Below are 24,194 nucleotides of genomic sequence, written 5' to 3'. Positions count from 1 at the left end.
ATGGAGGAGGAGGACGCGTACCTGGACCTCTTCCTGGAGCCGTACTCCATCCAGGTGAGCCTGGCAGCCACCTCGCTGAAAAATCAGGACTTGTGTTGGTCTTGGGGAGTCTCTTTGAAATGCCAAATCTTCCTAAGAGGCAGGCTCGATCTAGGCCCTTCACCTGAACTTGGAAGTTCAGTGAGGTAATCAGGGTTGTCCATTTAGACATTCTAGCCATGAAGTTAGATGGCCTGGTTCAGGTGGTAAAGGGACATGCTGCCTGCAGTCACCTGGTGTTCCAGCGCTTCTGCTGTGCTAGGTTCAGGCCACGCTCAGGGCATCTGACCTCTCAGACTGTCAACAACTAGGCTCGAGCTATGCCTCTGCCTCAGTTTCCACAGCAACTGGAACTACACTTGCGGCCCACCACCTGTGATCACACTTGGTTCGTTAAGATTTTTTAAGTCTATCTTTCTCTTTTTTCTCCCCTCTCTCTTCTCTCCCTTTCTCTGTCCCTCTATCTCCCCCTCTGCCCCCTTCTCCTTCTCTTTGTCCCTCTCTCTCTTTCTCTGTGCCCTCTCTCTCCCTCCCTGCCCTTCCTTCCTCTTTTTTTTTTTGGGGGGGGGTGGTGGTAGTGGGGTGGATCTCTTTATGTAACCTTGGCTGTCCTGGAACTCACTATATAGACCTTCAGATTCACAGAGATCCACCTGCCTCTGCTTCCTGAGTGCTGGGATTAAAGGTATGAGCCAGCACCGTAGAGGCCTAGGCCAGCCTAGGCTACAATGAGACCCTATCTCCAAAACAAAACAAATGTCAATTTAAAATATCCTTAATATTTCAATCTCAGTAACTTATTTATCTGTTCTAAATTCACATAAATTTTAAATATCTCCTTTGATGAGAAAAAAGCAATGCTGAGTCTTTAATGAGTGCTGACCAGTCAAGTAAGACTAAGTCCCAATATTCAACTGCTTACTCTAAACTGTGATTTTTATGGGGCCACAGAGATGTGGCTCCACAGTCAGGAGCAAGAACCAATCTTGCAGATAGTCTGAGTTCAGTTCCCAGCACCCATGTCTGTGGCTCCCGACTTTCTGTAATTTTAGCTCTAGGGAGATCTGGTGCCTTCTTCTAGATTCCTTAGGCCCCTGCACTCAAGTGGACATATCCCCTTCACACATATACATAATAAAAAAGTAGTTAAAAATCCTCAAAATGAGAATTTAAGACAGAAAGCGCATTTAAAAGTTATCTGACGCTCACAATTATCTAATAGAGTACAGCTGCTCTCTTCAACTTTCTAGGCATCTTGAGTTCAACTATACCTATTACGCAGCTGGAGTTAGGGGCAACTATAAATAACTGAAGTAGGAAAAACATTGTACGGTGAATGCCTTCTCTATATTTTAAGATATAGTTACCACAGATTTATTTGTTTCTATTTTCTGTGTATGAGCGTTTTGCCTGTGGGTATGCGTGTATGCGTACCATGTGCATGCCTGGTGCCCAATGAACGAATCCATGAGCGCATATCAGATCCCCTTGAACTGGAGTTAGAGATGGTTGAGAGCAACCTTGTGGGTGCCATGACCCTGAGTCCTCTAGAAGAGCATGCAATCCTCTTATGAGCCATCTTTCCTGCTCCAAGATAGACAGACTCTTAAGCATGCTGGTGCTCTGTAGTAGAATTTTGGTGGGACTTTGTAGTGTGAATTGAGGCGATCTTGAACTGTCTTTCAGACTGAAGCCGTTGGCTTCTGCCATAGTGGAGACCCATTGGTGTATCCCACTGGCGTTTTGATTTCTTTTCATTTTTGCTTTGCACATTGCCTAGGATTACTATCCTCGAGCTGTGTCTCAACTGTTCAGCCCACAAGCGCCTTTAGACGTGCACCCGCTTAATCTGTCCCATCCAGAGACGGTGTTTAATTCACATCTTGGTGGAGTCAAAGAAGCATCCAGTGACTTCTCACCTGTGGATCTAAGCTTCCTACCAGATGAGCTTATTCAAGAAAATAAAGACCAGACTGTCGTTGGAAACGAGCATGAAAAGGAGCCAAGTTGTGAAGCTCAAGATCAACCGTGTCAGTTGCCGTTGCCTGGTGGGGAGGACAGCGGGCTGAACCTGAACAGCGGCTGTTCACCGGATTCCCACCTGCGCCCCGATGGTGCTGACTCCAGCCAGCCCGCTCCAGGAAAACTCAACTCTGATGCCTTACCGATGGCATCCTTAGTGTCCATGACACCAATGAACCCTGTTCCAGAACGCTCTGGAATTGTCCCTCAGTTGCAGTAAGAGTACTTGCTTTTAAAGGGAGGGCTTGTTTCTACATGCGCAGTTTATGTTTCGGATCACGAGAACTAGTTTCAGGATAATGGAGGAAGGAGGAGCATTTCAGATCGCCTTTTTCTTTTCCAGTTCTTAATGGGTCATAACCAATGGCAGACTGGTTACTTACTAAAGGAAACACCAGTTCTTGGCCCCCTTAGAGGAGGGTCAAGATTAACAGACACATTCTTGAAAGATTATATTGTCTATACCAAAGCACTGAAGTTGTTAAAAATGGTAGTTAGGGGCTGGGTAAATACGAAGGATATAAAATTGAGTTTGATTAGCAAATTCCCTTGGGTTTGTGGTTTCTGTTTTAGGACAGTGTGGGTTTTTTTTTTTTATTAATTATAAAATTAAGTTTCAAAACTTAATTTTAGTTATGAAATGTAAGAAAATGTGAATTTTAGCACATTGAGGTTTACAGTTAACTAAGGACTCCATGACTTTGCATTTCATGCTGAGAATTCTCCCCCGAGCAAGTTGGTAAGGCAGAATCTATGAAATAACTTAATGAAGTAAGCTAAGTTGGTGTTGAATCTATACCATTATGATCTTCTGGATTGCCTTGTTTCTTCAGGAATATAGTTTCCACTGCAAATCTGGCTTGTAAATTGGATCTGAGGAAAATAGCTCTGAATGCCAAAAACACAGAATATAACCCTAAGGTAAGAGACTTCGGTGTCCCTTTCAACCATTGCAGTTTTCTGAGGTACTGTTCACTGTACAATTATGACATTGGCTCATTTATTTTCTTCAAAAAATTCTTAGTGAAAAGTTTTGTTAATTCAGAAGGTTAACTATCTCATTTTTTTATTTTGAAGTTATAAAGGCATTTATTCTCCGTGCTGAATAAAGCAATAATTGCACAGTCCTGAAACTAGAGCTTCCCTTGTCGTTCACAAAGATTTTTCAGCATGTCTGTTTTCAGTCCAGATATGCTGGAACACTAGCTTGAATTGTCATTGCTTCTGTGGAGTCTTCATCACCATCTTCTTCTTCTCCTTCTTCTTTAGACAATGTTTTGCCATATAGCCCAGGCTAGGTTTGAACTTGGACTCTTCCGGCCTCTTCTGGCCTCTTTTCCCAAGAGCCTGGATTGCTGGGATTATAGGTCTGTGTAATCATGCCTGGTGGGAAATACTATTTTTCTAAATGCTGGCTTACATAGCGGACACATCTGTTTTTCCATTCAGTTTCTTTTATTCAAAAGAGCTAAATTGAGCCAGGTGGTGGTGGCGCACACCTTTAATTCCAGCATTTGGGAGGCAGAGGCAGATGGATCTCTGAGTTCTAGGCCAGCCTGGTCTACAGAGTGAGTTCTAGGACAGTCAGGGCTACACAGAGAAATCCTGTCTTAAAACAACAACAACAAACAAACCATCAGAAAACAGAAAAAAGGCTAAGTTGTTTATAAGGCTCTAGCTTCTGCTTACACATGACTGATTCCATGGTTTCCCACCTAAAGGTGTTTTTTTTTTTTTTTCACTATGTAACCAAGCCGGCCTCATTCTCACAGAGATCCCCCTGCTCGTGTCTGCTGACTGCAGTTTAATAAAATCTGTTCCTTAGTCTTGCCAAGGAAGACATCCTGTCTTCGTTGACTTATTTGCTTACAGAATTTGGATTTGTTAGCCTCCTCAATGTTTAATGATTCCTCAGGCTTTGTATTTTGTAGAGGAAGGCAGGGCTAGAAGCTAAGTCCTGGGCCAGGAGTACAATGATGTGTACCTCACATCCACTGGAAAACGGCTCTGTGGACCCAGTGGCGGAAGATTTGTGGGTTAGATGATAAAGACCCACAATAGTGGGAGAGACTATGTAAATCGGTTCTTTATAGACTAAGCATTTGCTTTTGCTGACATCTGGATTTAGTGTTATGTATTATCCAGATACCAAATAGCTTTTCCTTTTCTGTCTCACGTCTCTGGCTAGAGTATGGATAGAAACACCTGGTGAGGCTGGGCATGGTGGTACACACCTTATAATACCAGCATTTGGGAGGCTGAGGCAGATGTAGCTCTGTGGGTTCAAGACCAGCCTCATCTACGAACTGAGTAAGGTAAGCCAGGCTTACATAGTGAGATCCTGTCTCAAACTATTCCCCCTTCTCCCTATACACAAAAGGAAAAAGAAGAAATGGAAGCAAAGAAATACAGCTGTGAGGTGAATTCTTAGGGCAGTGACAATGACAGATTGCATTATTGGGGAAAAAATGATCATTTTATGCATATTTTACTCATCGTCTTCAGCTTCCCCTGCTGGAATGTATAGGAAGAGAATGTATAGGAACTGTCGGGAATTGTACTTTCTATGCAAATTCAAGTTCGTGCTTTGAATTATCTTAAATGTTTAATAAATTCACGATGAGAATATAACAATTGCTGGGCATGGTGGTACCAGTTTTTAAATTCATTTTCTTGAGAGGCAGAGGCAGGCAGAGCTCTGTGAGTTCGAGGTTAGTCCGGTCTACACAAAGAGTCATAGCCAGGGTGACATCGTGAGATCCTTTCTCAAAAAACAAAAACAAAATTAAATAGTTGGTGCATACCTGTACTCCTAACACTTGAGAAGCTGGGGCAGGATTGCAAGTCTGTTTGCTTGAATCATCTAGTGAAGATATGTATATTTCTCTTTCTTATATTAATGAATACCAGGGAAAATAATACATTTTAATAAGCACACAAAAAGCATTAATGAGAATTCATTCAGTCTTTGGTGGTGATGCAGGGTTTTTTGGTGTTTCCAGTTCAAATTGCAATTGCTTGTCTGATCCTGAAGTGATCCATGATCTTCTGGAGTAGCTGCCCCCCACAAGAGGTGATCTTGCAGGAGATCCACTCCAATTTCAACTGGAAAGTTGGAGAAGTGCGTGTGTATAGGAGGACCAGGTCATTTAGTGCCTTGCTAATGTGATAAGCTGACTGTGTCAAGGGCCTCAGTGTCCTTGAGGGGTCTGTCAATGAGCAGGCCTGGGAACACACATTGAGAAGAATTATAAAGGCTTGATGAAACGGATTTTCCCTTTGTCTTTAGCATGCTTGTCATTATGTGCATTGTGTTCTGCATTTTAGTTGCCTTGGTATTCTAGAATCTTGGCAGTAACATACATAATAGCATACTTTTCTTTTCTGTGATTTTTAATTTTTTTGGTCTTGAAATGAGATTTAGCTATGTAGCTTATGTTATTCTTAAACTTGGAATCCTCCTGCCTCAGCCTCTCAAGTACTGGGATAATAGGCATGGACCACCTCAGGCTCATCTAATTTTTGTTTTGGGATAAGATGAGATCTCATATAATCTAAACTGGCCTCAAATTTGAATGCAGTCGAAGATAACCTTGAATCCAACCCCCCAATTCGTCTCCACCTCCAGAGTGTTAGGGTTCCAGGTGCACCACCAAACAGGGATGATTCCACCATGGGCATCAGACCCAGCGCTTCATGTGTGCCAGGTGGGCACCTGGCTAACAGCACCATATCCTCAGCTTGCCATCTGCACGCTTGTTCTTAATTTTTTTTAAAGGATTCTGTAAGAGAAAAAGAAAGTATATCAATATAAATCTAATGAGCTGTGATTTTATATCATATCTTTAGCAAGTTCTGATAATGTTGGAGGTGAAATACTTGTTTATTAAATGAGGGCAACAATGGACTTCGTTAGTCTTGTTAAGTGTATAAATGAAAGTCTAAAGCTCTTAGCATCAGACCTTAACTGGAACAGATGCTCTAATTTTAGCTGATCCTTTGGAAACAGCTGTAGAGTAACATTTTGTAATTATAACTTCGGTTGAGGTGGGAGGATAGACCCGGACATTGTTCGTTTTTCCTCGTCCATTTCAGTTTTTTTGAGATTTTCATACAGCCCAACTTTCTAACTGGGCTACTACTGTTCACTCCCAGTAGAGACTAATTCTCCCATTGGCTTTGGTGTGCAGAGGTTTGCTGCAGTCATAATGAGGATCCGAGAGCCAAGGACAACAGCCCTCTTATTTAGCTCTGGGAAAGTGGTCTGCACAGGAGCCAAAAGGTAGGAGAATGAAGTTTTTCATTCTTACCCCACAGGCGACTCACTATGTAAGAAAAGAAGTATAGAATTTGTGTGAAAACTCATAGCAGGAGCAACATATTTTTCTCTGTCAAACAGTTAATATGGGATGAAAAGTTCTTAGTCTTGGCTGGGCAGTGGTGGTGCATGCCTTTGATCTCAGCACTCCGGAGGTAGAGGCAGGGGAATCTCTGAGTTCGAGACCAGCCTGGTCTACAGAGTGAGTTTCAGGACAGACTCTAAAGCAACTGGGAAACCCTGTCTTGAGAAGCAAATAAAAATGTTCTTAGTCTTGCTTTTGATACTAAACTATATCCCATACTTCCTAGAACTCAGCATTTGGTTAAGGTTCAAGGAAATTAATTGGGTTATGAGAACCTGTTTTTAACATATACATGCATGTTACATGTCTATTATATACACATATGTTATATATAACATACACAAGTTCATGTGTACACACACCTAATTTTTCATCTGCAGTCATGCCAAGATATCAAAAGCCTAGGGATATTATTGTGGATTTTCTTCATTGCACAGATGAAGATATTTTACAGTTGTATTTCTTCTTTCTTAAAAACACCAATTTAATTTAAAAAAAAATACCAATTCAAGTTCCCACTCCCTCCCCTCCTCCCATTCCCTCCACACACCCTCCCAGCCCACCACTATCTAATCCTCAGAGAGGCTAAAGCACATCGCTTTGGGGAAGGTCCAAGGCTATCCCTACTATATCTAGGCTGAGCAAGGTATACATCCAAAGAGAATAGGATCCCAAAATGGCAGTACATGCAGTAGGGATAAATCCTGGTGCCACTTTCAGTGGCTCCTCAGTCTTCCCCAGCCATGCAACTGTCAGCCCCATTCAGAGGGACTAGTTTGGTCCTATGCTTGTTCCTTCCCAGTCCAGCTGGAGTTGGTGAGCACCTATTAGCTCAGGTAATCTGTTTTAGTGGGTGAACCCATCATGGTCTTGAACTCTTTGCTCATATTCTCATTCCTTCCTTTCTTCAACTGGACTTTGGGAGCTCAGTCCAGTGCTCCAATGTGGGTCTCTGCCTCTGTTTCCACCAGTTTCTGGGTGAAGGTTCTGTGGTGATATTTAAGATATTTATCAGTCTGACTACAGGGCAAGTCAAGATCAGGCCCCTTTGCCTCTATTGCTTATGGTTTTAGCTGGGGTCATCCTTGTGGATTCCTGGGACTTTCTCTAGAGCCAGGTTTCTGCTAATCCTAAAATGGCTTCCTCAATCAAGATATCTCTTTCCTTGCTCTCATCTCTGTCCTTCCTCCATCTCAACTATCCCATTCCCTCAAGTTCTCAATGCTCACCTTCTTCCCTCCTCTTCCCCTTTTACTTTCCCTTCTGCCCCCACCTCCATGCTCCCAATTTTGTTAGGCAATCTTGTCTGCTTCCAACTTCCAGGTGGGTCTATATGTTTTTCTTTGGGTTCACCTTATTACTTAGCTTCTCTAGGATCAGGAACTATAGGCTCCATGTTCTTTGTTTATACCTAGTATACACTTATGAGTGAGTCCATACCATATTTATCTTTTTGGGTCTAGGTTACCTCATTCAGGATAGTGTTTTCTAATTTTATCCATTTGCATGCAAAATTCAAGATGTCATTGTTTTTTTTACCACCAAGTAGTACTCTAATGTGTAAATATGCCACATTTTCTTTATTCATTCTTTGGTTGAGGGGCATCTAGGTTGTTTCCAGGTTATGGCTATTACAAATGATGCTGCCATGAACATAGTTGAACAAATGCATTTTGTAGTATGACTGAGCATCTTTTAGGTATATGCCCAAGAGTGGTATTGCTGAATCCTGAGGTAGGTTGATTCCCAATTTCCTGAGAAACCACCGCAAATTTCCAAAGTGGTTGTATAAGTTTGCATTCCCACCAGCAATGCATGAGTGTTCCCCTTACTCCACATCCTCTCCAGTATAAGCTACCATTAGTGTTTTTGATCTTAGCCACTCTGACAGGTGTAAGATGGTATCTTAGAGTTGTTTTGGTTTGCATTTACCTGATAACTAAGGATGTTGAACATTTCCTTAAGTGTCTTTTGGCCATTTGAGATTCTTCTGTTGAGATTTCTGTTTAGTTCCATACCCCATTTTTAATTGGGTTATTTAGAATTTTAATGTCTTTATTTATATATTTTGGAGATCAGTCCTTTTTCTGATGTGGGGCTAATGAAGATATTTTCCCATTTGATAGGCTACCTTTTTGTCTTATTGATTGTGTCCTTTGCTTTACAGAAGATCCTCAGTTACAGGAGGTCCTGTTTATTTATTGTTGCTCTCAGTGTCTGTATTACTGGGGTTATATTTAGGAAGTGGTCTTCCGTGTCCATGCAATGAAGACTACTTCCCACTTTCTCTTCTATGAGGTTTAGTGTGGTCAGATTTATATTTAGGTCTTTAATCCATTTGGACTTGAGTTTTGTGCATGGCGATAGATATGGATCTATTTTCATTTTTCTACATGTTGATATCTAGTTATGTCAGCACTATTTGCTGAAGAGGTTTTCTTTTCCATTGTATAATTTTAGCTTCTTTGTCAAAAAACAGGTGTTCAAATGTGTGTGGATTAATATCCAGGTCATTGATTTGATTCCATTGGCCAATCTCTCTGTTTTTATGCCAATACCAATCTGTTTTCATTACTGTAGCTCTGTAATAGAGTTTGATGTCAGGGATGGTGATGCCTCCTTTATTGTACAGGATTGTTTTGGCTATCCTGGATTTTTTTTCCATATGAAGTTGATTATTGTTCTTTGGAGGTCTGTGAAGAATTGTGTTGGGATTTTGATGGGGATTGCATTGAATTTAGAGATTGCTTTTTGGTAGGATTACTATTTTTACTATGTTGATCCTACCTATCCAAGAACATGGAACATCTTTCCATTTTCTGGTATCTTCTTCAATTTCTTTCTTCAAAGACTTAATGTTCTTGTCAAATAGGTCTTTTACTTCTTTGGTTAATGTTTACTCCAAGGTATTTTATGTTATTTGTGGCTATTGTGAAAGGTGATGTTTCTCTGATTTCCTTCTCAGCTTCTTTATTGTTTGTGTATAGGAGGGCTACTGAGTTTTTTGAGTTGTTCTTGTATCCTGCCATATCACTGAAGGTATTTATCAGCTGTAGGATTTCTCTGGTAATTATCAAATTACAAATTTGAGTTTTTGAGGTCACTTATATACACTATCATATTATCTGCAAATAATGAAAGTTTGACTTCTTCCTTTCCAATTTGAATCCCCTTGATCTCCTTTGGTTGTCTTATTGCCATTGCTTAAACTTCAAGAACTATGTGAAGAAATATGGAGAGAGAACAAAATACCTTTGTCTTGTTCATGATTTTAGTGGAATTGCTTTGAGTTTCTCTCCGTTTAATTTGATATTGGCTATTGGCTTACTGTATATTGCTTTTATTATATTTAAATATGTTACTTGTATCCCTGATCTCTCAAAGACCTTTATCATGAAGGTGTGCTAAATTTTGTCAAATGCTTTTTCAGCATCCAGTGAAATGATCATGTTTTATTTCTTTCAGTTTATTTATATGATGGATTACTTTGATAAGATTTTTGTATATTGAACGAGGCCTGCATCTCTGGGATGAAGCCAACTTGATCATGGTGGATGATTTTTTTTTTGATGTGTTCTTGGATTCTGTTTGCCAGTATTTTATTGAATATTTTTGCATCCATGTTCATGAGTGAGGTTGATCTGTAATTCTCTTTTTTGGTTGAGTCTTTGTGGGGTTTTGGTATCAGGGTAACTGTAGCCTCATAAAAAGAGTTTGTCAGTGTCCCTTCTGTTTCTATTATGTGGAACACTTTAAGGAGTATTGGTGTTAGCTCTTCTTGGAAGTTCTGGTAGAACTCTTCACTAAAACTATCTGGCCCTGAGCTTTTTGTGCTTGGGAGGTTTTTGATGACAGCTTCTATTTCCTTGCAGTATAGGTCTATTTAAATTGCTCACCTGGTTTTGATTTAATTTTTGTATATGGTATCTATCTAAAAACTTGTTCATTTCTTTTACATTTTCCAATTTTGTGGAGTACAGGTTTTTGTAGTATGACCTGATGATTCTCTGAATTTTCTCAGTGTTTGTTGTTATGTCCCCCTTTTCATTTCTGATTTTATTAACTTGGATTTTTGCTCTCTGCCTTTTGATTAGTTTGGATAAGGGTTTATCTATCTTGTTGATTTTTCTCAAAGAACCATCTCTTTGTTTCATTTATTCTTTGTATTGTTTTCTTTGTTTTTATTTTGTTGATTTCAGCCCTCAATTTGATTATTTCCTGCTTTCTATTCTCCCTGGGTGAGTCTCCTTCTTTTTGTTCTAGAGCTTTCAGGTGTGCTGTTAAGTCACTAATGTGATCTTTCTCCGTTTTCTTTATGTGGACACTTGGTGCTGTGAACTCTCCTCTTAGCACTGCTTTCATAGTGTTTCATAGGTTTGGATATGTTGTGCCTTTATTTTCATTGAATTCAAGAAAGTCTTTAATTTCTTTATTTCTTCCTTGACCCAGGGATGGTTCAGCAGTTCACTGTTCAATTTCTATGAGTCTGTAGGCTTTCTGAGAGTAGTATTGTTGTTAAATTCTAACTTTAATCCATGATGATCTTATAAGACATAGGGGGTTACTATAATTTTTTTGTATCTGTGGAGGTTTGCTTTGTTACCAAGTATGTGATCAATTTTAGAGAAAGTTCCATGAGATGCTGAAAAGAAGGTATATTCTTTTGTATTTGGGTGGAATGTTCTATAGATGTCCGTTAAGTCCATTTGATTCATGTCATCTGTTAGTTCTCTTATTTCTCTGTTAAGTTTCTGTCTGGTTGACCTGTCCATTGGCAAGAGTGGAGTGTTGAAGTCTCCTATTAGTAGGTTTGATGTGCAATTTAAGTTTTAGTAATGTTTCTTTTACATATGTGGGTGCTCTTGTGTTAGGGATATAGATGTTCAGGATTGAGACTCCATCTTGATGAATTGTTCGTCAATATACCTGCTCCATCTCTTCTGACTTATTTTATTTTGAAATCAACTTTGTTAGATATTAGTATAGCTACACCCACTTGTTTCTTAGGTCCATTTGATTGGAAAACCTTTCTCCAACCAATTACTCTGATGTAGTGTCTGTCTTTGAGGTTTTTTTTTTTTTTTTTTTTTTTCAGCAGAAGACTGGATCCTGTTTTCATATTCATCCTCTTAGCCTGTGTCTTTTTTATAGGTGAATTGACTCCATTGATATTAAGTGATATTAATGATCAGTGGTTGTTAAATCCGGTTATTTTTCGATAGCAGTGTTTGTGTGTTTACCTTCTTTGGGTTATGCTGGTGGGGGGTTATCAGATGCCTGTGTTTTTGTGGGTGTAGTTAGTTTCCTTGGGTTGGGGTTTTCCTTCTAGTACTTTCTGTAAGGCTGGGTTCATGGATACATATTGTTTAAATCTGTTTTTGTCATGGAATATCTTGTTTTCTCCATTGATGGTGAATGAAAGCTTTGCTGTGTATAGTAGTCTTGGCTTGCATTCATGGTCTCTTAGTGTCTGCAGCACATCTATCCAGGATCTTCTGGCTTTCATAGTTTCCATTGAGAATTCAGGTGTAATTCTGATAGGTTTACCTTTATTTGTTACCTTTTTTCTTTGAAGCTCTAAATATTCTTTATTCTGTGTGTTTTGTGTTTTGATTATTAGGGGATTTTTTGATCAAGTTTATTTGGTGTTCTGTAAGCTTCTTGTGCCTTCATAGGAATATCCTCCTTTAGGTTGGAAAAGTTTTCTTCTATGATTTTGTTGAATATATTTTCTGTGCTTTTGAGCTGGAATTTTTCTTTTTCTTCTACCCCTATTATTCTTAGGTTTGGTCTTTTCATGGTGTCCCAGATTTCCTGAATATTTTTTGTTAAGAATTTGTTGAATTTAATGTTTTCTTTGACCAATCGATTTCCTCTATAGTATCTTCAACACCTGAGATTCTTTCTTCCATCTCTTGTATTCTGTTGGTTCTACTTTTCTCTGTAGATCTTGTTCATTTACCTAGATTTTCCATATCCAGAATTCCCTCAGTTTATGTTTTATTACCTCAACTTCAGTATTCAAGTCTTGAACTGTTTCCTTCACCTGTTTGATTGTTTTTTTTTTTTCTTGGTTTTCTTGGGTTTCTTTGAGGGATTTATAAATTTCTTCCAATTTTTTTTGTTTGTCTTCCATTTTGTTTGTTGTTTTTTTGTTTGTTTGTTGTTTATTTGAGGGATTTATTAATTTCTTCCAATTTTTTGTTTGTCTTCCAGTTTTTTGCTTGTTTGTTTTTTAAGAGAATTTTTCATTTTCTCTTTAAAGATCTCCATTTTCATAAAGTTACGTTTAGAGTCATTTTCTTCTACGTCTTCTGTGTTAGGATGATAGTCTTCCTGTTGTGTGACTGCTGGGTTCTGGTGTTACCATGTTGCTTTTTAGGTTGTTGGAGGAATTCTTGCATTGGCACCTATCTGCCATCTTTCTCTTCAAATGAGGCTGGCAGTGTCTTTGTGTCTTGGTCCAATCCTTGCAGTGGCTGAGTGTTTGGGAGTTTTTCTTGGTCTCCTCTGTACTGTCAATGTTGTCTCAGAAAGCCTCTGAGGTCTCTATACACCTGCTCTCGGTCTTCTCTCCTGGTTTGCTCTCTTGGTGCTCTCTCTTAATCTCCTCAGTGTTGTAGCAAGCTATTGGTCCCCTCAGTATTATAGCAATCTCTAAGCTCTTAGGCGGGGTATGACTAGTAACTTGGAGGGTGCAGTGGATGGGTTTGGGTTTGGGGGGAGTGGAGCCACAGGAAAATCCCTGCTGGTTGGCTAGAAATGCCAAGGGAGTTGGGGAAGGGGCCTGGGGTTTTGTCCCACTGTGGAGGTCCTAGAGAGTGGGACATCCCACTGTGTGGTTGTTCACTCACCTCTTGAGTCCCCTCAGTATTGGACAAGATAGAGTTTTCTAAATGGGACATACTTGGAGCATTCACTCAGGATCTATCTCTGGGAAGATTTCTCTTTCCTGGATCTCCTACAGGAGAAGTTCTGAGCTCTGATGTTTGCTCCACAGTTGGTGGAGAGAGCTGGTGTTTTCCTTGTGTCAGATGGACAGCAAGTCCCCTTTGGAGAGGTGATATCAACCTGCAGCTACAGAGGCACCAATAATTCATCTATTCCTATGAACATGGGCTTCCAATATACTTACTTATATCTGTGAAACTTATTGAAAAAGCTTACATCATTTAAATTTGTATTTGCATGATTATGAGATCAAACATCTCTTCATGAGCATGTAAAATGCTTATTATATCTTTTGCCCAATGTCCTAGAGATATTTGTCTTTTGGTAGAAGTCTTTTGCATTTTAAGTATTTTGCAATTTTATGCTGGAAATATTTTTCCAGATTACTATGTATTGGTTTTCAAACACAACTTAAAGTTGTTGGTGTATAGTTAGCTGATTCATTTTTTTCCTTTATCATTTGAAATCTTGTTTGGAAAAGCATTCCCCTTGTAGCTCATGATATAAATATTGACCTCCAATATTTTTCTAGCCCTTTTAATGTCTTACATTATACAAGAAATAATAGAGAAAGGATGGTGGCATTTTGATTCATTTAGAGTAGTGGCTCTCAACCTTCCTTATGCTGTGATCCTTTAATGAATTTCCTCATGTTGTGGTGACCTATTTGGCTCTTGAGTTCTGCATAATGAATTCTGAGTGTTTGGTTTATACAAGAGAGAGAGAGCAGTATTATTGTCCATACCTATTTTCTGTGAAGATAAGGACGAAGGATACATGTTTGCTTAGGGGTATGTGCAGAAGGTAAAATTTAAATAATTCTTACCACATGTGATGAAACTTTCGGGTTTTAAATCTATTCTCTAATGTTTGTGCAATGAATATATGTGTAGACTCTGAGCTGCAGCTAAAATAGAAACCCGTATGTGAGGTTTACAGCAGTACAAGACTTCTTTTACAAAATGTCTTCATTTCATTACTAACTTGGGACATAGTCTTGCCATGTCAGGAGTTAGAAGTGGGTGGGGAACACAAGGGTGATTGAAATAAAGTGTGTGGCCCAATTCACATACGAGGACAGTGAGGGATCTAGGGAAGAGAATTCAGCACTTCACTTGTCCAGGCAAGCTGAGTCCAAGTGGCCTTTCCTTTAGGAACTGCTGGTTTACAACTTAAGATGGGCACACCTCACAAAGAGAGCTGTGTTCATAGAATTTACTCATGGTGGCCCCTGTCCGGCAGCCCCTGCTGCTCACTATTGTTTGGGCAAGTGAACAATGTCAGATGAAAACTAGAGGCCCAAATCTCAGGGCTGCCCATTATGGGACATGTATTTGGGGTCAGTCGTAGCTCATTTCCCCTCATGCTGAGTATGAATCTCATAGCAGTTGGGTGAAAAAGCTGAGAAAACTGGACAAGTTTCAAGGAATTTAAACTTGTTTTTGACAATTTGTCTCCTAAAGACTCAAGTCTATGCCACTCACTTGGCCCATATCTGTTTTCCTTGTGCTCATTAATTTTTTTTGCATGCCTTTGTTCTTATTTTTGTTCTTATACAAATGGCTCACACATTTTTAGACCAGAGCAGTTCTCAGGCTGTAGCAAGAACCAGAACTTAGAAGACTATAGACGGTAATTCGCTGGTGCCCAGACAAGAGTGTCTATGTGCCAGAGGTTACACCTGGGTCATGGCCCCTCTAACAAGATTTTAGGTCTGAGGACACATTTTGAGAAATAATGAATAGTTAATTTTTCAAATAACATTCAAAACAAGTCAAAGTGCCTTATCGATGAGGGATAACCAATCAAGGTGATGGGTGTGGGTCACTTCAACAACTAATTGTTCATTGTACCAAACATTTTACAGGACACTATGGACAAAGGTGAGCGAGGGAGATCCTTCTCATGGAGACTCACTTATTTTTATTTTATTCTTGTGATTCTGGGGACCAAATCCAGAGTCTTACACATGGTAGGCAAGAGCTCTGTTGCTGAGCCACACCCACATGGCCAGCCTACAGTCTCATAGGTACATTCAAAGATGAACATAGGACATAGAGTAGAGAGGTGGTCAGAAGTGCAGGCTACAAATGAATGCAACAGTAAAAGGGACAGGGTGAATAAGGTGCCATTAATCAACCAGTTTGATTAATAGTAGATGCCATTAATTAAATAGATGTGATAATGCATGCCTGGAATACCAGCATTTGGGAGACAGAAGCAGGAAGTGCACGAGTTACTCACTAGCTTAGGCTATACAGCCAGACTCTATCTCATGAAACAACAAGAAAGTGTCTTTAATTGTGTTTGCCTCTCCCCAGTGAAGAGGAGTCTCGACTGGCAGCGAGAAAGTATGCTCGCGTGGTGCAGAAGCTTGGCTTCCCCGTCAGATTCTTCAATTTTAAAATTCAGAACATGGTTGGAAGCTGTGATGTGAAATTTCCCATCAGGCTGGAGATTTTGGCGCTCACCCACCGGCAGTTCAGTAGGTATGAAGGCTTCAGGCTCAACCTCACTCTTGCTAAGCTGCAGCAGTTATAAAATTCAGGTTGTTTATACATGATAGCGGTCAGAGAGAGTGGCTACTTGCCAGAAGATCAGAGGAGAAGGCGGGGTAGATGAATGGATTAGGATGCTGTGCCCCAGACCTCAAAAGTTATGGTATGGGCCAGGGTCTTGAAATAGTGGTTCTCACAATGAAACTGCAAAGTGGGCAACTTTGGCCCACATCTCTGATTGGGCAGCTCCACCGGAAGAGACTCAGCTAGCAATCCTGCAGAGTTCATAGGCAATGACGGTGCTGAAGCTCTGTATTGAGGGCCACTAAGGCATTAGGTTTATAAAACTGGCCCAAGTGGCTTTGGAGATGGCGGTAGAAGTGAAGGGGTGAGGCTGACAGCTGGAGGGTGGACAAGAGGGAGGAAAGATGGCTGTGACATACATAGTCTCTGAGCGAGAACCTATCCAGTCGTGTTTATTTGGGAAGGGGTGTCTTTGTATAGCTGTAGCTGACACAGCACTTTTGCGTTTACAGTGTTCCTAGCCTAAGGGAGCATTCTAGCCTTCCTGCTTCTGTAACCCTAGTCTCCACAGACAGACTGACTCCCTGACCTCAGCTCAGCCCTCAGAGAGCACAGCTCAGGCTTCAGAGGTCAACTCCACACCCCACACCCCTGGATACACATCTTGGTCAAAACAACTGACCTAATGTAGAAGGGCAAATGCTTTTACTCTCTTGTTCAGTATAGTCTCATCCCAACCTTTTACCTCCTTTGTGAGTCAACAGTGGGTCTGTTCAGTCACGTGGCTAAGGATCAGTGGAAGGGGTTTGTTGGCTTTTCTTTCATATTCAAACCCAACAGAAGATAAAATGTCTGGACTTTTCTTAGCTGCCAAACTATAGTTTATTCTGAGCTTTATCTTGGGTGATGGCTAACACCCTTCTCCTAACTATATTTTTCCCCTCTTCCATAAACCAATAAACTTGCTTATTGAGTGACTATGATATGTCATGTTTCTTATTTTTCAAAAGTCAGCTCCATGGTCAGCTTCCTCATACAATATACATCACCTCTGGGTGTGTTTTCATTTTCAACCTCGGGTAATGTATAGACACAGTACATGCTCCATTTTTAAATATGTGAACACAGACATTTTATCATCCAGTATCTTGAGCCACAGGAGTCCTGTCTCCCTCCTCAGACACACGAATGAGGTCCACCCCAACTCGGAGCGTGACTGAAGTAGACACCTTACTCTTTTCAGGCCGCTCAGGGCTCATCATATTGTGCGTACATCCCATGCCTTCGTTCCCTTCCCTTCTCAACAACATACTGAGAGACTGCAGTTGACAGTAAAAGCCCCTTGACATCATTTTCACTTTCTGAAAAACAAAACTGGCCGAAGAGCAAGATCAGAGTCAGTTGCCTGGCTTTTATCTTCTAGAAGAGGCCCACACCAGTCTCTTCTTCCTAGCCGGCCAGGTTTATGAACTCAGTCACTTTTGTTGTGTCTGACTGGAAAGTGTACTTTGTATTCCAGAGGCCTCTCTTTCTGCTTCCATGCTGGCCTCCCTCAGAAGCACTCTGTCAGGCCTTCATCCTCAGGATATGGATCTCAGCTGCAGAGCGCACGCATGTGCCTGTGTGCGCGTATGTGCGTGTGTGGGTGCGTGCGTGTTTGCGTGTGTGTGTGTGTGCATGTGCGTGTGTGCGTGCGTATGTGCGTGCGTATATGCATGTGTGTGTATGCGTGTGTGTGTTCTTCACATTGGGAGCCTTAAGGATACTTTCCTAAGCAGAGAAAGGGGTTTCTTTTTAATGTTTTTCAATGCCTGTGGCTTGGGAAACATCACACCCATAAGGCATGATCGTGTCAAGTGTGTCTTACATTAAAAAACCTCAAGTTCATCTTTAATTTAGAGTCTGAAAATGTGCACTTTGACATCTATTACAGGTGTGTTCTGGTTTTGTATTTAGTTTTGGAGTCAGGTCTGGCTATGTAATTCAGGCTGGTCTCACACTATAGCAATCCTCTTGTCTCAGCCTCCTGAGTGCTAGGATTATAAGCACCCCTATGTCCAGGGTGTTGAACCCAGGCATCATGTCTATAAGGCAGGGGCTCTACCGCTGAGCTATATCACCATTACAGCCTCTTCCTTGCTACCTTCTCTACCAATCTATGTCACAATCATCTTTATAGTTTTCTATGAGCATTTCCACCTCAAGTTTTAAACTCAGGAATATGCTGATAATAAATGCTCATTAAGGGTCTAAAATGCAGGTGAGTATTGTGTAATAGTAAGGGTCTACTGGTTACCTGTGTAGCCTCAGTCCTTTGCCCACATGGAGTTTTCTGACTAAAATAAAGACACACTGCCACTGTTACTGCTGAACTCTGGAAGTCACTGTGGAGCTGAGACTGCTTTGTGTGCAGTGGGGTCCTGAGCAGGGTGCTCTGTAGATTGAGAGGCAGAAGTGCATCTAGAGAGGTGATACTGGAAGGCAATTCAAGGCTGAATGGGCCAAGGACTCATCAGGTGTTTGCTATTCAGTCTCCACTGGATGATCTCCTTCCTCCCTTTCTCTGAGCTTCAGCCCTCTCTTATTTACACCAAAGAATAGGATAAATAGTACATCTCTAATCAGGAGTTTATTGTGCCTGTCACTTTAAAAACATGGTTTTGGAAGTGACCTTCATACTCTTCAGGAGTGTCCCTTCCTTTATAGGATCACCTTTCTGCTTCCAGCCAGGGCTGCTACAGTTTTATTGGTTGACGAACTGCAGGTGCTTGCCAGTGTGGTCTGGTTCGTCCCCTGTGCATGAAGAGTTAGGTAGATCCTAGTGTGTCACTCTCCACCGGTCTTGTTTTCCTTCTATCTGTTGTCCAAGAGCAAGTACTCTGGACAGTTGTATTCTCTTCTTTATTGTTATTATTACACTATACATTTTTCTCTGACTTTCATGACCTCTTCTTCTAAACAGCTATGAACCGGAACTGTTTCCTGGTCTTATTTATAAGATGGTGAAGCCACAGGTGGTGTTGCTCATCTTTGCCTCTGGAAAAGTTGTGTTGACAGGTAAGTTTAAGGTTATTAGCTCACATTCAGAAGATGTAAAACCGTGTGTGTACTTGCTTTTCCTTCCTTCCCGAATGGGTTTTCCTCCATAACAAGGTACTTTTTGCTATATTGGGGAAAAGAAAAGTAGAGAAAAAAATGACATTACTCATAGATCTCAGTTCCTAAAATGATACATTTTTCATGTATTCTATTACTTGGTGTGTATTTTCATCTTGACATTCTGCTTTATATCAATCATTAGCACACATGCAGCTAAACTTGTTGCTTCAAACCCTTCAAGGAAGCTTTTAATAAAGCTGCGCCATGTTCCTAAGGCAGGGATCGGTACATATTCTCTGTAAAGGACAAACACTAAATATTTAGACTCTGTGGCCCCAGAAGTCTCTGCTGGAGGTGGTCTCAGGTAGAGGCTTTGGCGTGTGAATTATGTGACTCTGTGACTATGATTTAAACATGTCACCAAATAGAACTCTTATTTTCTCCCAATCACTAAAAAATCTAGAAGTCATTCTTGGGTCACAACTGACATATATAGTCAGTGCGCTGGGTTTGTCAGCTGCCCTGCGCTTCTTGACTCCAAATGATGGACCCTTAGTTTCGGGTGCCTACCAGGTGCATGTACGGTGTTAGGATGCAAACACCCATCTGGCAGCAGTCCAGCCCTGTGGAGACAGATGGTGAAGTTATGCTGCACGGCATCTCACCAACCAGAAGTTAAGCCATGTATACTTAAACCAACCATCCAGTGTCCCTAGTCCTGCCATATATTCGTCAAGGGCAAGAAAGTGGCCTAGGTTTTTGTGAAATCCTGTGGTTCTCTAAGGACTTCACACAGATGTTAGTGCACATAACCCTCTCACTACTCTGTGAGGAGGGTTGCTTTTCTGGTGGGTAATCTGAAACTTGGAGGTCAGGTAAGACGCTATGGTCGCAATGTTAGCTAGTGGTTCAGCTGCCATTTGGGCTCTTACTCAAGTTCAAAGCCTGTCCTTTCTCAGTAGATCAGGTCACATCTTGCTACCAGGTTAGGAAGGGCATGCATTTTAAAAGGCAGTCATTGTAGCACGCAGAAAAGGCATGGTAATCTTTGCCTAAAATGCTGGGGTCACCCAGTTGATGCTGCTGCTATAGGGCAGGGGCTGTCATTATTGATTGTTAATTGGCCTGTGAGATTGGTTTTTGTTCTTTATTGAGGAAATGTCAAGTGAGGTCTGGGATACAGTCGGAAGGAAGAGGGTTTGCTTAGAATATAAAAGTCCCTGGTCTGATCCCTAGCGCCACATCTAGTACTAACTTAACAAAGTCTTGTTTTAACACATGGGAGCGAGCACAGGTGGTATTCGGTTGATGGCTTCTGGAGGAAACACTGGCTGCACGTCTCCCTCATTGCTGCTTTATGATTTCGGTAACCTCAATTTCTTGGGTCTCACTTTCCCCATTTGTGAAATAAGGGAACTGTGCACTCTGTTGTGTCAGGAATCATTGTTGCTAACGTAAAATACTGGCTGTGTTTCTGCTTCCCAGGGGTCTCCAGGTGGCATGCTCTTCGTGTTTGAATGCAGCTATAGGTACAGTATTTTATATAAAGCCTTATGGAAAAAAAAAAAACCAACAACAACAAATCAGTGTTTATCCCAAATGCCGGACCTGGATACCCTGTTCCATAAAGAGCAGTAAGCAGACTGTCTAGCCCTGGGGTTGGTTTTGGCATGCATGTTTGCGTCACCAATCACAGGCCATTGTCAGATGGTAAGAAGCCTATTCCATATACAGGTGTTAACAAGCCAGAGGCAAGTTCTTTGTCAGTAGCCTTGTTCCTTTAGTGTTTCCCATCTCACTGATTTGCATAAAACTGATCTCTTTGGAAGGGGAAACTGTAATATTCTACCTCTGAGAAGACTTTGGGGGATTTCCTATCCAAAGGTGCAGAGTTTCTTGTGTCTATTAGTAACACACCATCTTCCTCTTTCAACTTTTGGGATGCAGAAAAATTCCTTAGCAAGGAATAAATGCCATTTTGCCATTAGCAGTCAAAAAATAATTAGACTTACAAGGATTTCCTCCTCCTTACTACTTTAAGTTTTTTTTTAAAATGGAATTTATCTAACAAACTACTTGAAAGCGGGCATTTAATGCATTTAGTGTCCTGCAATACAACATGACTGTACCGTCACCTCCCGTTCTAAAACAGTCTGTGGCTGCAAAGAAACCTCCGTAGTTTGCCATGTTCTCCAGCAGCTACCAGTGTCTGTTATCACCACGGATTTACCTATTTTGAATGCTTCGTCTAAATGTAACTTTTCCTACCTTTTATGGGTGGGTAGGTGCCTGGATTTGTTTCGACTGTTGAGGCATGTCCAAATTTTGTACTGTTTATGGCTGAGTAATACTCTATTGTAGACATACACTGAGGCTTTTATTCATTGAAGGCCACAGAGGCTGTTACTATGTCTTCGTTATTATAACTTCTGGAGCAATTCCAGTCTGCACTGTGTACCTGCTTCTGGTTTTGTAAGAAGTTTGCTCAGGTGGAACTGCTGGGGTGTGTGGTGACCCCATAACTCTTGAGGAACACCCAAACTTGGGAGCTGAACCCAGTTTACAGTCCCTCCAGCAGTGCAGAGGTTGCTGAACTTCAACATCCTATCGTTTTTTTTTTTTAATAAAATCATTACAGCTCATCACTGATCTGCATTCTGGTAGATGGTTTTTTAGGTCTTCTCCCTCACTGGGCCTGAAGCTAAGCCAGATCATCACTCTTAGATTTTCTTCTTCCTTCCTTTCAAGCTCTGCACCTCTGAAGGTCCTAGGACCCCAGCTAATCCAAGTTATTCACTTACTAACAGGCTGTTGTTTTTGTTTTTGAAACAGGGTCATCTGTGTAGCTCGGGAGGGCCTTGAACTTAAGATTCTCTTGCCTCAGCCTCCCAAGTGATAGATTAGAGGCATGTATCACTATACCCAGTACTAACAGAACAGTTTTTGTTTCTTCCATTAAAATCATTTCTTTGCTTTCTGCCCCCAAATATGTCAGATGCTAATTCTTATTTAGCTGAAGCCCCAAACTCATATAAGAACCAGTCCATAACACTCACTGGGTTGTCCCTTATCCAGTTTTGAAGGTGGAAAGGGTATGATTGATTGTTGTCAGTGAGAGGCAAGTGGGAACTAACATTTCTCCAGGGAGAGTGTCTAATCTTTGCTTAGCGCTATAAGTGCATGTCAGTCATATCAATTATTAACAATTAACAAATTAACAATTGCTGACACCTAAGACTCTAATAATGAAAATGGTATAAATTTTTTCTCTAATTACTTCCTATGTGTCAAAACTGTAAGCTCTTAGAATGGTCTGCCTGGTCGGATACTATGGAAACAAGATGCTAACCAGAAATGAAGGAATCCAAGGAAGACGTTTTTTGCAATTCATAGTAGCTGAGTTCACAGGTGCTGAGGGTGGCTCCCTTACGTCATATGGTAACACATTTGTCGACTATCCCATCTACATTCTACTGAGCCCGGTATGACTAAAGACAGCATCCAAAGAGAGGAAATGCTGGAGGAACTTCTGCCCTATGGCATGCATTTTGGGGGAGACTATGGCTAATGTGCCCCTCCTTTAATTCTTCTCTTTATTAGAAAGAAGTGCCACACTTATTGGGTACAACTACAGAGGTGTCATCTGGAAACCATCACAAAACTACATATCCTTGTAATCCCAACACTGGGGAGGCAGACACAGATGGATCTATTCTGAGGCCACCTCGGGATTGTTTAGCTCCACCATTTCCCAAAATCAAAGAAACAGTCATTGAATATGGTGAAATGAAATTTTAGCATGAAAAAGAAAAAACTGTTGTCGTTCTTATGTTAAAGTTCACACTCACTTGAATTTCTTTATAGGTGCCAGAGAGCGTTCTGAGATCTACGAAGCATTTGAAAACATGTATCCTATTCTGGAAAGTTTTAAGAAAATCTGAGCGTGTCCCTGGGCTTCTCATGTTGTGATTTGGATACGTGTTTAAGCACAGCAGAGAGGAACGGGTTTCTACACATGGCTGTAGGGGCCTCCTGTGCTTTCTAGCAGTCCCTGTTCATAGCTAACAGGGTTAAGTTTCTTGTTTGACTTTTGCCTTGGTTTGGAAATAGGGTCTACTGTGTAGCCTGAAGTACGGTTTGATTTATTACAAGGTGATTCCATGTGAATAGCTGTGATTAAGAAATGGAATTTTCTTACTCTAAGGTGACTCTTGTGTGCTATTTAATTATAAATAAACAAGAACAAGCAAACTTATTTCAAAATTTGAAACGGTTCAGACCTTGCTAGACTGAGGCACTGAGTCCATGCTTTATTTTAAATATATAATGTATTAAAGTATGTTCTTTGAAGACAGTAATACATCTGAACACTAACTGTAATGTTATACCTATCAATAGAAATCATGTTCAGTTTTTTCTTATTTTTCCATTTGAAGTATAGGAGATGGAATTCAGACCCTTTGGTAAGAGATACTGTGAAAATCGCCTTGGGAGAGCCAGTGAACTATCCCAAACCGGAAAATCCTTTGCTTGAAATGACCACGTGAAACTGTCCTCCAGCTGCCCCCAGCCCCAGTTATTCTGTTATTGTGCTGATAGCGTTGTGTTTGTTTGGTTGGTTGTTCAGGAACCGTTCTGGTTTAGGGAAAGCTATTTGGAAAGCAATATAGGGAATTTTTAAAATTACTTTTCTAATACTACCTGACTGTATTTAAGCAGACTCTGGAGAAAAGAGCAAAGAGTTCAGGCTAAAAGATTTAGCTAAGTTGGGGTTGCCAGCATTTGATGATGTGCACAGGAAGATTGACAGGCAGACTGCTCTTGTGATCCAGGCTCTAGGTCCCACATGGCTAATGGTATCATCCTTTCTGAGGTAGACTTCAGTCTTTAGGTAGAATACATGGAAAATGCCACTTGGTTCCTAGGAGGCATCCCTGAGTGTGTGACTTGCGGGGAGAAAGCCCGGCTGGAGAGAATTCAGAGTTCTCATCGGTGGATTACTGGTCCAGTAGGACCTATAGCTCCACTTCTCCAGTCTCCGCTACGGTTTAGAGGCACATCCAACAATCTGATATAAACACTCTCTCTAAAGAGACTTGGTGGAGTCAAGTCCATAGTCACTGCTAAAGCACACACCGAGTTAGAGAAGGACAAAGCC

At 40.9% G+C, this 24,194-nt stretch overlaps 1 protein-coding gene across 1 annotated transcript; it reads left to right on the top strand.

The window, feature by feature from the left end:
* Tbpl2 (TATA-box binding protein like 2) lies at positions 1-22,977 on the top strand. Its single transcript, XM_057755700.1, has 7 exons — positions 1-54; positions 1,820-2,277; positions 2,895-2,982; positions 6,252-6,343; positions 15,737-15,904; positions 18,900-18,994; positions 22,901-22,977. Exons 1-7 carry the CDS (start codon positions 1-3, stop codon positions 22,975-22,977), a joined length of 1,032 nt encoding a protein of 343 aa, XP_057611683.1.
* Positions 22,978-24,194: the final 1,217 nt, after the last annotated feature.

This window comes from Chionomys nivalis, chromosome 22 (genome assembly GCF_950005125.1).
Source record: "Chionomys nivalis chromosome 22, mChiNiv1.1, whole genome shotgun sequence".
NCBI lineage: Eukaryota > Metazoa > Chordata > Mammalia > Rodentia > Cricetidae > Chionomys > Chionomys nivalis.
The sequence above is the reverse complement of the archived record's forward strand: the minus strand, read 5'-3'. Positions and strand labels throughout refer to the sequence as shown.

Bases quoted from the DNA above. Each gene is read 5' to 3' on its own strand.
- Tbpl2 (XM_057755700.1), top strand. From the start codon at position 1: ATGGAGGAGGAGGACGCGTACCTGGACCTCTTCCTGGAGCCGTACTCC. The intron at 6,344-15,736 runs GTAGGAGAATGA...GCCTCTCCCCAG, and splicing joins GTCTGCACAGGAGCCAAAAG to TGAAGAGGAGTCTCGACTGG. The intron at 18,995-22,900 runs GTAAGTTTAAGG...ATTTCTTTATAG, and splicing joins TGGAAAAGTTGTGTTGACAG to GTGCCAGAGAGCGTTCTGAG.